Genomic DNA, 12403 nt, shown 5'->3' on the forward strand with positions numbered 1-12403 from the left:
CATGTCTCCCCACATGGTTTCATACACTGTTATTACTATTCCATTCCAATAACAAAAGTGCCATTAGCAATGTATCGATGTGTACCGAGTATTATGGACAAAGGCTATTTTTTTATTTCTATTTTTAAGTGAATAAAATTATATAATTATTGTTGTAAATTTAATATTCTTAACATTGAAAAAAAATGGGTCAATGTTGCTTACCCTACCAGATCCCACAGGATACTCCTGGATCACTACAAAATCTCCAGGTACTCCAAGAGGTTAGGAATAAATCTGGATTCACGGTGTGTTGCTAAATATTAAGATATTTATTTTCTTGTCTCATTTGGTATCTATTCCATTTCTGATTATATTGCTTCATTGCCATCGCTACATAGTGAAAACAGAACTTCATCACTTTTATTGAATAAATTACTTTATTTCAGAATATTTCATTAAAACATACATTTACATGGTAAAATAATAGAGAAAGCCTCCAAGAGCTCCAACAGCCATAGCTGTCTTGTGACTCAGACAGATATCTGGGGGACAAAGAGGAAAAAAACATTGTATAGTAGTCATGCTTCATGAGAGATCACAGTTACTAATGACACATTGACATTAACCAATAGCCTTACAATTTAAATAGTAATTGAAAAATGACCAAAGTATTGCTACCATGGGGTGTGAGAATCCAATATTATAGTGAGCAGTGTACATATAAGAGGATAGTCAGTCCTCACAAAAGGGTCAAGTTCACAGATATAGGTAAGAACAGCACTCTACAATAACAACTGTAGGCATAAATCACAATCAAAAGGAAAAATTTAATCTCATAGGTTCATATGCACAAAATCCCAATAGTAAAATACATATATGTATATAAATAAAAAATATCAAATAAATATAGCATAATAATATTGAAGGTAAAAGATCACCCAATCCACATAAATAAGCAATCAGCCCCAAGCAGTGTGGCTTAATATGAGCATTAGTTCATAAATGAGTACATAATGGGAGCCTGCTCCTGGTGTTAGTTAGAAAATTGTATCCTGCGTAAAGTAATAGTTACCAGATCCAGTGTCCAAATATATGGGGTTCCTTTAGCAATGCTGGAAGAGCTCTTGCACTATAGTAGTCCCCTATAATACAGGTCTGGTCTGCTGGTGGCATAAGTAGTGCAGACACGTCAATAGGCAAATTGAAGACAAGCTCCCGCTGGGCTGCAAATAGTGGAGGGCGAGTCAGCCAGGGCTGACGCGTTTCGCTGTTTCGCTTAGTACAGTCACAGCTTTGTAGAGTGCTGTTCTTACAATGTAAATAGACCCATGAACATCTATTTAAAGTGGACAAGCTATTTGCACACTAAACAGGGGATTAACACAGAAAAATGTATAGTTGTTTTTAGCATATTTAGCTTTTAACATGTCTGTTTGAAGGGCCAGTGGTTAAAAGCCATTTTCTGGGCCACTACTAACTCTTGTGTACTACTGAGAGTGTGAACTTCCTATGTTCTGGCAGGAATGTGCTCCCTGGGCTCATGGGAAGCAATCTGTGACATCAGCTAACAAGAATTCATGCAGCATAAGCTGCCATTTTACAGCAGCAGTCCTGATTAGCTCTGGGTGATTACACCACTTCACAATGCATGTCATTACAGCCTAGTAAAAACCTTCCTCAATCATTCAAACAGCTAATTGGCAGCTTTGTCTCACTATTAGTTTACAGTAATGAACAACAAAGGATACTGATTATTTTATCAGCTGCACATGCTACATAACAATAAACATAGATTACAGATGTTAATTTTGGTCTTTTGTAATATGCAGGAAAAATTGCGGTCACAGATGCTCTTTAAATAATGTTCTTACAAAAATAATACATAATTGGTTTCATCCAAACTCTAATAATGTTTGTAAAATATATTGCTACACCTAAAACAAAAATTAACATATTTTGTATCCACATAGCATTTGAACTAGTGAAACCTATCCTGTGACACTCCTGTTTCATTACTTAGGTAAATTGTAGAACCTGGATCCTTTAAAATGACCTTATTTATAGAATATATATAATGAAAATCTTGGGGAAATGTGCCCAACATTCAGAGTGGGCCGTCGGGGAATCGGTGAGATCCCCAGTGGGCCCTGCTGTTTCATAACCATACGGCAGCGGGGGGTGGGGTCTAGCATTAGCACCGCTGATCCATATTCCGGAATTAGCAGTAGCGTCATGTCATGTGCAGTCAGCGGGGGAAGGAGCCAGGCTGCCAAGAGTGCTCCCTGGACAGACACAGAGGAGCCAGGATAGGTCCAGGAATCAGTGAGAGACAGATCCTCCTTTTGAACAGGTAAGTGCCAGTGGAAGAGCTGTGAAAAATATTGAAATGCTATCTAGGGAGGAGGTGGTATATTTATACAATGAAGGTGCTTGGTTTTTTTTTTCTAAGGGGGTGGTGGTGTCTATTGGGGAAAACAATGGGGGGCACTGTGACATTCTTTTCATTATAAGGTGAGCACTGAGACACTCTCTGCATTCTATGGTGGGTATTGCAACACTCTATGTAATCAATGGCAGTCAATCTGATACTCTGCATTATATGGTGGGCACTGTGACATTCTTTTCATTATAAGGTGAGCACTGAGACACTCTCTGCATTCTACGGTGGGTATTGCAAGACCCTCTGTATTAAATGCCGGTCAATCTGACACTCTGCATTATTTGGTGGGCACTGTGACATCCTTTTCAATATAAGGTGAGCACTGAGACACTCTGCTTTCTAGGGCAGGTATTGCAACACTCTCTGTATTATATGGCAGGCACTGTGACACTCTGTATTATATGGTGGACACTGCTACACTCTCTGCATTATATGATGGGCATTGCAACATTCTTTTCATTATAAGGTGAGCACTGAGACACTCTTTGCATTCTATGGTGGGTATTGCAACACTCTGTATTAAATGGCAGTCAATCTGACACTCTGCATTATATGGTGGGTACTGTGACATTCTTTTCATTATAAGGTGAGCACTGAGACACTCTCTGCATTCTATGGTGGGTATTGCAACACTCTATGTAATCAATGGCAGTCAATCTGACACTCTGCATTATATGGTGGGCACTGTGACATTCTTTTCATTATAAGGTGAGCACTGAGACACTCTCTGCATTCTACGGTGGGTATTGCAAGACCCTCTGTATTAAATGCCGGTCAATCTGACACTCTGCATTATTTGGTGGGCACTGTGACATCCTTTTCAATATAAGGTGAGCACTGAGACACTCTGCTTTCTAGGGCAGGTATTGCAACACTCTCTGTATTATATGGCAGGCACTGTGACACTCTGTATTATATGGTGGTCACTTTGACACACTGAGTATTATACGGCGGGCACTGCAACTCTCTCTGTAATATATGGCGGTCACTGCAATGTTCTCTGTATTATATGGTGGTTACTGCAATACTCTTTGCATTTTATGGCATAGGTCCGGCGGTATTTCATACCGATCCCATATAGGCAATCTGATCTGTCAAGAATTTATTTAAATGAGCCTAAAGCACTATACTGTATATTATTTGCTATGCTACCATTTGAGTCTTTGCTTTGAATATAACATGTATCCTTCTACTGCATGTGTCCTGCTATAGGGTTGGAATCACAGTAGTTTTTATATAACAATGCCATAAAGAAAATGAAAAACAAGAGATAATACTGTAGCTACAATAATATGAAATGGCTTTCAACCTTGTACTTTAGTAATGAACTCCTGTATAACAGTTTCTATCTTTTTGAATGAACAAACTCAACCTCAACCTCAAACTCAACATTTCTTCTCTCATCCCCAGGTAATTAACTACTGCACCCAACATACTGCTGCTTGGATATTATTTGCATAGCCTTTTAAATCTGCTTGGTAATTAGCTACTGCACCCAACATACTGCTGCTTGGATATTATTTGCATAGCCTTTTAAATCTGCTCGGTAATTAACTACTGCACCCAACATACTGATTAAACAGTATGTCATATTATTTTTAAATCTGTATCAAGGCAGGAAATTACTCTCTATTTGTGTTGGTATATTGTCCTCTCACCATTTGTTTATTTTACTGCTGACCCTTTGTTGTGTGAGGACGGTGTTAGGGGTGGGGGTGGAATCAGTGTGGGCACCTGGTTTGAGTCATACTTATTTGTCACTATTAGGCTGCCATAGCCGGGGCTGCTACAACATCATTGCCTAGATTTGAAGTGCCTAGTTTAAAGTGTCAAAAGAACATTTAAGTTAAAGCTGGAGTTATTCAGGAGTTAAACGGGAGGAGAACATAAGGAGAATTTAACAGATCACCAATTCCTGCTATTAAGGACTGCTTTTATCTACCACCACACTTCCTTCATGCCTATGGATTGTGCCTGCACCTGGATCTCCAATGCTGCCCGCATCCCTCCTGATCTCCCCATGCAATCTACATATCCACTCCAACTATACCTTACCAATCCACGCAGCAAAATTACCTCTCAAATGGTCCTTGGCTGTGGCCCCCAAATCATGAGGCTTGGTGCAAGTTTTTTGTACTCTTTTTTTTTTTCCCTCTTAAGTGTAGACTAACCTTTTCATAGATGTTAGGTTACTGTGACCCTTGTATCCAGCCCATCTGTACCACCCATGTTTGTCTGCCCCCTCCCCTTTAGAATGTAAGCTCTCACGAGCAGGGCCTTCTTCCCTCATGTGCTTATCCTTCACTTAATTATTCTCTAATTTACAACAGCACCCAACCCTTGGTTACAGACACCATGCTGCTTATCTAAGTGTTATGCAGCAATGTATAAATAATGTATCTGTCCTGTATTGTTTGTACTGTTCATTTCTGCTTTCTTGTGTGCATATTTGTCTATGTACTGCGTAAGGCGCTGCGGAACCCTTGTGGCGCCATATAAATAAAGGATAATAATAATAATAACCTTGTAGCTACTGGATTACTTAGAATTGTGAACACTCAACATGTATTAAGTAAATTATGTGACAAAGGAAGAAATATGATAAACTGTTATTGATATTTTGTAATTTAGGACAACATATTGTACTTAACATGAACTGAACTAAACTTAAGTGAAATGAATAAATAAGAAAATTGTCTACAAAATTAACAACAAGCACGTACTATACATGTACTATAAATGTTTCCTATACAATGTAGGAAGTCTAAATAATGAATCATTAATGGAACCTACAATAACAAGATAAATCAAATACACAGTATTTTGATGAATTACACCAAAAAAATATCCATCACTAAATAGGATATTATAATATATATATATATATATATATAATATAGGTTCAATTATTATAGATCTCCACAACTGCAGCATAGATAGATATAGTCCATTTTACCCAAAACACAAACTAAAAATTTTTTATTTTAATCCGCTGTTGTAGAAATTGTGTGACAATTAAGAACAATTCAAAATGGTATATACTGACACATAAAGATTACTGACACACAAAGCTTACTGACACACAAAGATTACTGACACACAAAGTATACTGACACACAAAGATTACTGACACACAAAGATTACTGACACATAAAGATTACTGACACACAAAATATACTGACACACAAAGATTACTGACACACAAAGTATACTGACACATAAAGATTACTGACACACAAAGATTACTGACACATAAAGATTACTGACACATAAAGATTGTGACACAGTAATAATAACACATAAAAACAGCCTTTGGGCTGTATTCAATTAGAGACGAAAAGTGCCATTTGGCGAAAAGTTTCAGCGGATTTGGACTTTCCGCCAGTTTTCAAAGTATCTCCATATTCAATTCCAGGACGATTTCGCCTAAGCGGAAACTCAATGCAATGTTATAGGCGGAAAGGTATCTCCTATGAATAGTAGGAGAAAAAAAGTGCAAACGTGGGGAAATGACTCAGAACCCTTGGGACAGCCCCCCAAAGGACAAATCAACAACAACAACAAAAATTACATCAGAACACCCTAAAAAAGTACTTTCATTTTCAGGGCAAAAAAGTAAAAGGTGGGGTGACAAGCATAAAAACTAGAGATGTGCGCCGATCCCCATGTTTTGGTTTTGGATTTGGATCTCCCCTGGTTTTGGATCTGGTTTGGTTTTGCCAAAACCTCACCTCCATGTTTTGTTTTCGTGATTTGGTTTTGGATCTGGATTTTTTCTTAAAAAATAAAAAAAACAGCTAAAATCACATAAAATGGGTCTTTTTTTGTTCCTACAGTATTAATAACATCACTAACATTTATTTCCACTCGTTTACAGTCAATTTTGACCACCTCACAGCTCACAATATTGATTTGTTCATCTAGTTTAGGCCCAACATTTGCACCAAGATAGCTGGCTGACTAAGCTAAGCTGCAGCAGTGGGTGGCACAAACACATGGCAGTTCAACTTCAAACATGGCACATCAGGAAACACTTTTATTATTCAAGGCCTGAGGGAGTTGGAGTATGTATGTAGTCGAAGGTAGGGCAGGGACAGGAAGGGTTGATTGGTAGTAAATTTAATTACATTTTTTGATTCAAAAGAAAATTTATGAGGGAGAAGGGGAGGGGAGGAGGGATTTACAAAAAAATGTGATACAGTACATTTATATCAGTCCTTGCCACAGAAGAATCCTTGAGCATGGCTGCTGCTGCTGCTGGGAGTTGATTTTCTCTTCCCAGAAGGGGACCAGGAAGAGTGCTTTCCAAAAAAAAATAAACAATTGACTTAAATAATGCTTTGCAAATCTTTTATAAAGGCATTTCCCAACCTGTACAGGGACATAAAAAAAAACATAGTTAGTGGCCTCAAAGTGCCACTTAACCAGCACAGATATGTGGACAAGTGTAAGATCTATAATTTAAGGGCAAGGGTAGCCAACCCTGGTCCTCGAGAGCTACCAACAGTACATGTTTTCCAGGTCTCCTCACAGAATCAAAACTATAATAATTAACTCCACCTGTGGATCTTTCTAAACGTTTTGGTAAGTAATGAATACACCTGTGCACCAGCTAGGTCATCTGGAAAAAATGAGCTCTCGAGGACCGAGGTTGGCTACCCCTGATTTAAAGCCTTACGTTGTGTCTTTCTTGAGAATCCTGTGCCTACTTCTGCAGGTAGGAGTGGATTTTCATCCCAGAAGGGGACCATGAAGAGTGCTTCCAAAAAACAATTGACTCAAATAATCCTTTGCAAACATTCTATTCTGTAACAGAATTTCCCAACCTGTACAGGGACATTAAAAAAAAACAGAGTTAGTTAGTGGCCTTCAAATTGCCATTGTTCCCACTGTCCACTTCTTAGATATGTGAATATGTTAAATAATGCAGGAGGCCAAAAATTGGATGGACCACACATGGCTGATTGATCAACCATGGCGACTAGATTAGTGTCATAAGGAAGAGGAGGCTGCAAACTGGGTGTCATGTTATGAGTTGGCCATATGGGGTATGTTGCTTTTAAGGGATCAGGCTGGTTATCAGTGGACACATTATTAATTATAGTTGTTGTTATTTTGGGTTGCCATCTCCTGAAGGGTGTTTACCAACAGACAGAGACTACCTACCTATCAGCTCAGGCATAGACACTTCCTGAGGAACAGAGCTATGTTCTCTGGAGCTAAGCCAAATAGGTGGGAGCCCCTGTTCCAACATCTGTAGCTCTTATCGCTCCACATCATCTATTATAGATGATAAAAAAATGTAATCTAGCTCCTCTTTCTGTACCCTGCTCACCCTTTTTGGACAGGAAGTCCAGGATGGATGGTTTGGAAGAAGAAGGCCTAGCAACAGACAGGGATGGTTATTATCAAGACCTGGTCCTCCCAGTGGGTGTAGTCTGGGAGGCAATGGGTGGCATGCAGGCAGCGGAATAACAAAGGCCTCCATGTTCTCTGTGCTTACTATTCCGTATTTCAGTTTGCGATTCAGGTAGGAATAAAGGTGGCTTCAGAACACAGTGACAGAATCACTGGATGTCTTAGTGCATTCAGGCCAAATACGATCCATGAATTCCCAGACAGATTCCGAACAGATGAATCCTTTGCTTGTAATAATCTTTGGTAATTCCTGGCAAATGTGGGTGTTATAGCCAGACACTTTGAAGGCTGTAACTTTGAACTGCTTTATAGAAAACATGTGAACGAAACTTTTCCACACTGCAGAACATGATGGAGAAATCCCTTGAAGTTCAGCACCTAGAGCATCTTTTTTCATGTTCTCGGAGGCCTCTCGTGACTTTTGTTTACGTTTTTGAACAGAACAGTTTTAGGATTTAGGATGTCTATAGGTTTGTAAATAAGTAAAGGCTTTAGTTTTTTAGAGCATATAACTTTATAAGCTTTTAGGATAACATTTCTGCTATGTTTAAGATAAAATGAAAACATTTTGTAACCCAATAACAAAAAAAAGTTTTCATTGCAATATTCATGCAAACCCTTGACAGACAGCCTCACAGCACCCCTGCGCACCTGCGCCTATGACAGTGACAGCCAGGTGTGGCTGACATGCACACAATAAAAATTGTTTATTATTTTGGGCAGCAGCCCCTCAACAGACAGGAGCACAGCATCCCTGCGCACCTACGCCAATGACAGTGACAGCCAGGTGTGGCTGACACGCACACAAAAAAATTTGACAAAAAAAAGACAATATGATTTTATATTTTTTCAGCTCCAGAACTTGGCCCAGAGCACAGATTAATCACAACTGGAGTCGGACAGCACTAGCTTGCAACTTCCGTTGCTGGTTGGATCTTGTGTGGTACTGCGGTTACTCCTAACACGCACGCACACACACACACAAAAAAAAATATAGAAGACACTTTGATTGATTGACTGGAGTTGGGCAGCAGCACTACTTGCGTTGCTGGCTGGATCTTGTGTGGTGCTGCGGTTAAGCCCAACATGCACGCACACACACAGAAAAATATAAAAGACACTTTGATTGATTTTATTTTTTTAGCATGACTGCATGACTGGAGTCGGGCAGCAGCACTACTTGCGTTGCTGGCTGGATCTTGTGCGGTACTAAGGTTAAGCCTAACACGCACGCACACATACACAGAAAAATATAAAAGACACTTTGATTGATTGTTTTTTTGACTATATATATATTTTATTTTGAGTCCAGCCAAGATGTATCTGCACCAACCCAGATGGACACAGCAGGCAGCTGTGCACCAGCCCAGAATGGATCAGCAGCACCAGCCCAGGACACAGCAGATAGCACAGACAGCCCAAATGGATCAGCAACAGCGCAGATGGACACAGCAGACAGCTCAATGACAGCACTAGCCCAGAATGGATCAGCACCAGCCCAGGACACAGCAGACAGCACCAGCACCTCTCCCAGCACTACACTACCCACCCTCCCTGTTCAGTCTCCACAGCCAGAGTGAAATGGCGTCCATCGCGTGGACCCTTATATACTGCATTGATCATTGAGACGAAAGCTCGTGAACTGCGAGATTTCAGACTCCATAGTTTTGCCTCGGTTTGAGATCCGAGTCAGGCGGGAAAAATCGAGCCTGCTTGGATCCGACTCGGATCTGCTAAATTTGGGTGGATTCATATTTCAGAGATCCAAACCTGCTCATCTTTAATAAAAACTAGTGAAATAGACTTCTTGGGGTGCTGTAAGGATGGGTCAGGTGTGTTTAGGATTGCAGGTGCATGACGCAGGTGCATTTTTGACTTATTTTAAAAGTTCACTTTAGAGATATAAAAATATGCTAGCACTCATTTGCAAGTACCCCAAATTTGACTGGGCTACTTATGTTCACAAAAAATACAGCTTTATGCCATTCTTCACCACTTTTACAAAGACGCTAAGTAAAAGCCATTTAAACTACTTAAGTACCCCAATCACTTTTATTAGGGCTAATAGTACACATCTACATTGATTCCCTATGTTAGTGCATCTTTTATTTGGGTACAGACAGATTTCCCCACTCCTGACAGTACTTTACGCCTGTTCCGCATTCGCAGCTTTTTGTTTTCACCTGTTTTGGAATTGAATAGGATGAATAGCGGAGACACACACACAAAGATTTCGCCTCTCAAACAGGCGAAGGAGGTGGAAAGTCGGACAGGCGAAACTTTTCGGACTTTTCGCCTCTAATAGAATAGGGGCCCTAATCGGTCACCAGTTCATAGGTAATAATAATAATAGGAGACATTGGCCTGATTCTGAGTCACAATCTGATATTGGACGTGATGTAGCAATGTTTCCTGTCTGAGCATGCCTCTGAGTTGCACCAAGCACGCGTCCCAATGTTGTTTGTACAGAGTAGCAGCACAAATTTAGACTCAGGGTAGAAGAAATGTTTGGTTCGTTAATGGACAGTGACTGGGAGGTAACAAGGCAGTTGTGTACAGAGATGCTCAACCACTAAGGCCATACTAAGATGAGAAACTGCACCTGCCATAGGGATAGTGCAAGTTTTGATGGTACATCTAAAGATGAGAGCAGCTAGGAGTAGGTGTCTCAGGGAAGGGCTTTGTTGCAGCATTAGCATAAAGGCGCAGATGTCATTGCTGAAAAAGATGCAATGATGGCCGTGTCTGTGTCTAACTCAGAATCAGGCCCCTTGTCTTTTTCTCAGATGTAATATTATATAGTTATATCCAGACATACAAAATTCATACAAATTGCTTCATGAGACTACACTGATCAATTTGATATGTGACACTTGTATATCTGTGCGCGACTGAGCCTGAGTCTGTACAACGGAATGAAAAAAATCTGCGGCCGCTGCATGGTAGCACTTTGTATACAGATACAGACTCATTGCATACAGATATACATGTGTCACATATCAAATGAATCAGTGCAGGCTCGTGTTGCAAACAGGATGCATATTGGAGCGAAACGATGCTCAGTGCAAGCCAAATCGCGCAGGAGCTGGCGCGCCGAGAAGGCTGTTTTGTGCGACTTCGGCAATAGTGAGGAAAATGTGGAACATGTACTGTGTGTATTTATTTGTTGTTGATCATATGATTGAACATCAAGCTATTTCTGGAAGAATAATTATTAGAGGATTTATCATTTTCAATAATTTCCACAACAGTGCTGTGAAATAAAGGTTTTGTTAATGGAACTTACACCAACTTTTCATACATACCTAAAAACATTCTCTCTCTTCTTTTAACTCTTTTTGGAAAATCATTTCTTTTATCAGTTTGCATTGTCATACCAGCTTCACCTTGATGAATTAAAACATTAGAATATTAATAAATACTATACATACAAGTTTCTTTCTCTGTAAGTATTTCTGTGTTTGCAGCATGTAACAACAGCTACAGAGCTAAGGAGATTGATGCTAAAACAGAGTATCCCAGCGAGTGTAAGAATAATAGAGACATAAGGATAAGTTAATGTCAGGCACTAGTCAACTCAATAGATAATTAAAAAAAGTGCACCCTTTTCCCTTATGTAGGGGAAGTTGTTGCAGAGGCAAGTTGTGACAATGAATCTAACACCACGTTGCGCCATGGCTCGTGTGACTGGGAACAAGTTTGAACATGGTACTGTCAGTGCTCAGTGAAACACCGCTAACGCAGGCATGTGTGACGTATGTAATAGGTACCTAACCAAACTCGTTTTTACCTAGATTTGAAGTCATATATTGGCTGGACTGTTGAAGGTAATTATTTATAATTTATTTTGTTAGAATCACAGACCATTAGTGTATTTATTATCATTGTTATAATCATTAATTGAAGCACGGAAATTGAACTATGGCCATCTTGGTGATCTGATGTCACTGGGGGCAAGTTGTTACACAATATCGGAGGCAAGTTGTTACTTGTAACATCGTGCCCCACAGTCAGTGGCGGATTTCCCACTAGGCACGTGAGGCAGGTGGTCTCATATTGCTTGCATAAGAGGTGATGCAGTAAGTAGCATTTACTTGCACTAATTGCGAATCAAAAATCGGAAGTGAAGATGACGAGTGATGTCTGTCATTGTCATCAGACTATATACAAAATATATGCCAAATGTAATTTTTTGATAAACGTACAAAGTTTTCTAATGAACACTTTTTATATTAAGATTTTGTATAAATTATTTTATCGGTAACAATTTGCCCCAACCCCGTAACAACTTACCCCCGTTGGGGCAGATTGTTATGATTATTTTTGTTCTGAAAAACATGTTTTTCATTGTTAAAAATAATGATTGGATGTAACAACTAGACTCGCCTTTCCCTACTGTACAATTCATTGGAAGGAAGTCTGCCTAGTTGGAATGTATCTTGCTGCAGTTTTACATGACATTGAAATATTTGTTACTACAGAAACAGGTTTTTTTTTACCTAAAAATTGTATCTATACTCAGTATCTATACTATATTCACTTCTGAAATTGTTTTACTGTTTC

General features: G+C 39.4%; 1 protein-coding gene across 1 annotated transcript in view; it reads right to left on the reverse strand.

The window, feature by feature from the left end:
- Positions 1 to 450: 450 nt before the first annotated feature.
- Positions 451 to 12403, reverse strand: part of CUNH16orf89 (chromosome unknown C16orf89 homolog) — a 167390-nt gene continuing 155437 nt past the window's right edge. Inside the window, exons 7-8 of the mRNA XM_088466904.1 lie at positions 11146 to 11226; positions 451 to 524 (exon numbers count right to left, since the gene is read on the reverse strand). Coding sequence (XP_088323030.1) covers positions 451 to 524; positions 11146 to 11226 — 155 coding nt within the window. The remainder of the gene's footprint in view (positions 525 to 11145; positions 11227 to 12403) is intronic.

The sequence above is a fragment of the Taudactylus pleione genome, unplaced genomic scaffold (genome assembly GCF_031769625.1).
Source record: "Taudactylus pleione unplaced genomic scaffold, aTauple2 ptg000066l, whole genome shotgun sequence".
In the NCBI taxonomy this organism is placed as follows: Eukaryota; Metazoa; Chordata; class Amphibia; order Anura; family Myobatrachidae; genus Taudactylus; species Taudactylus pleione.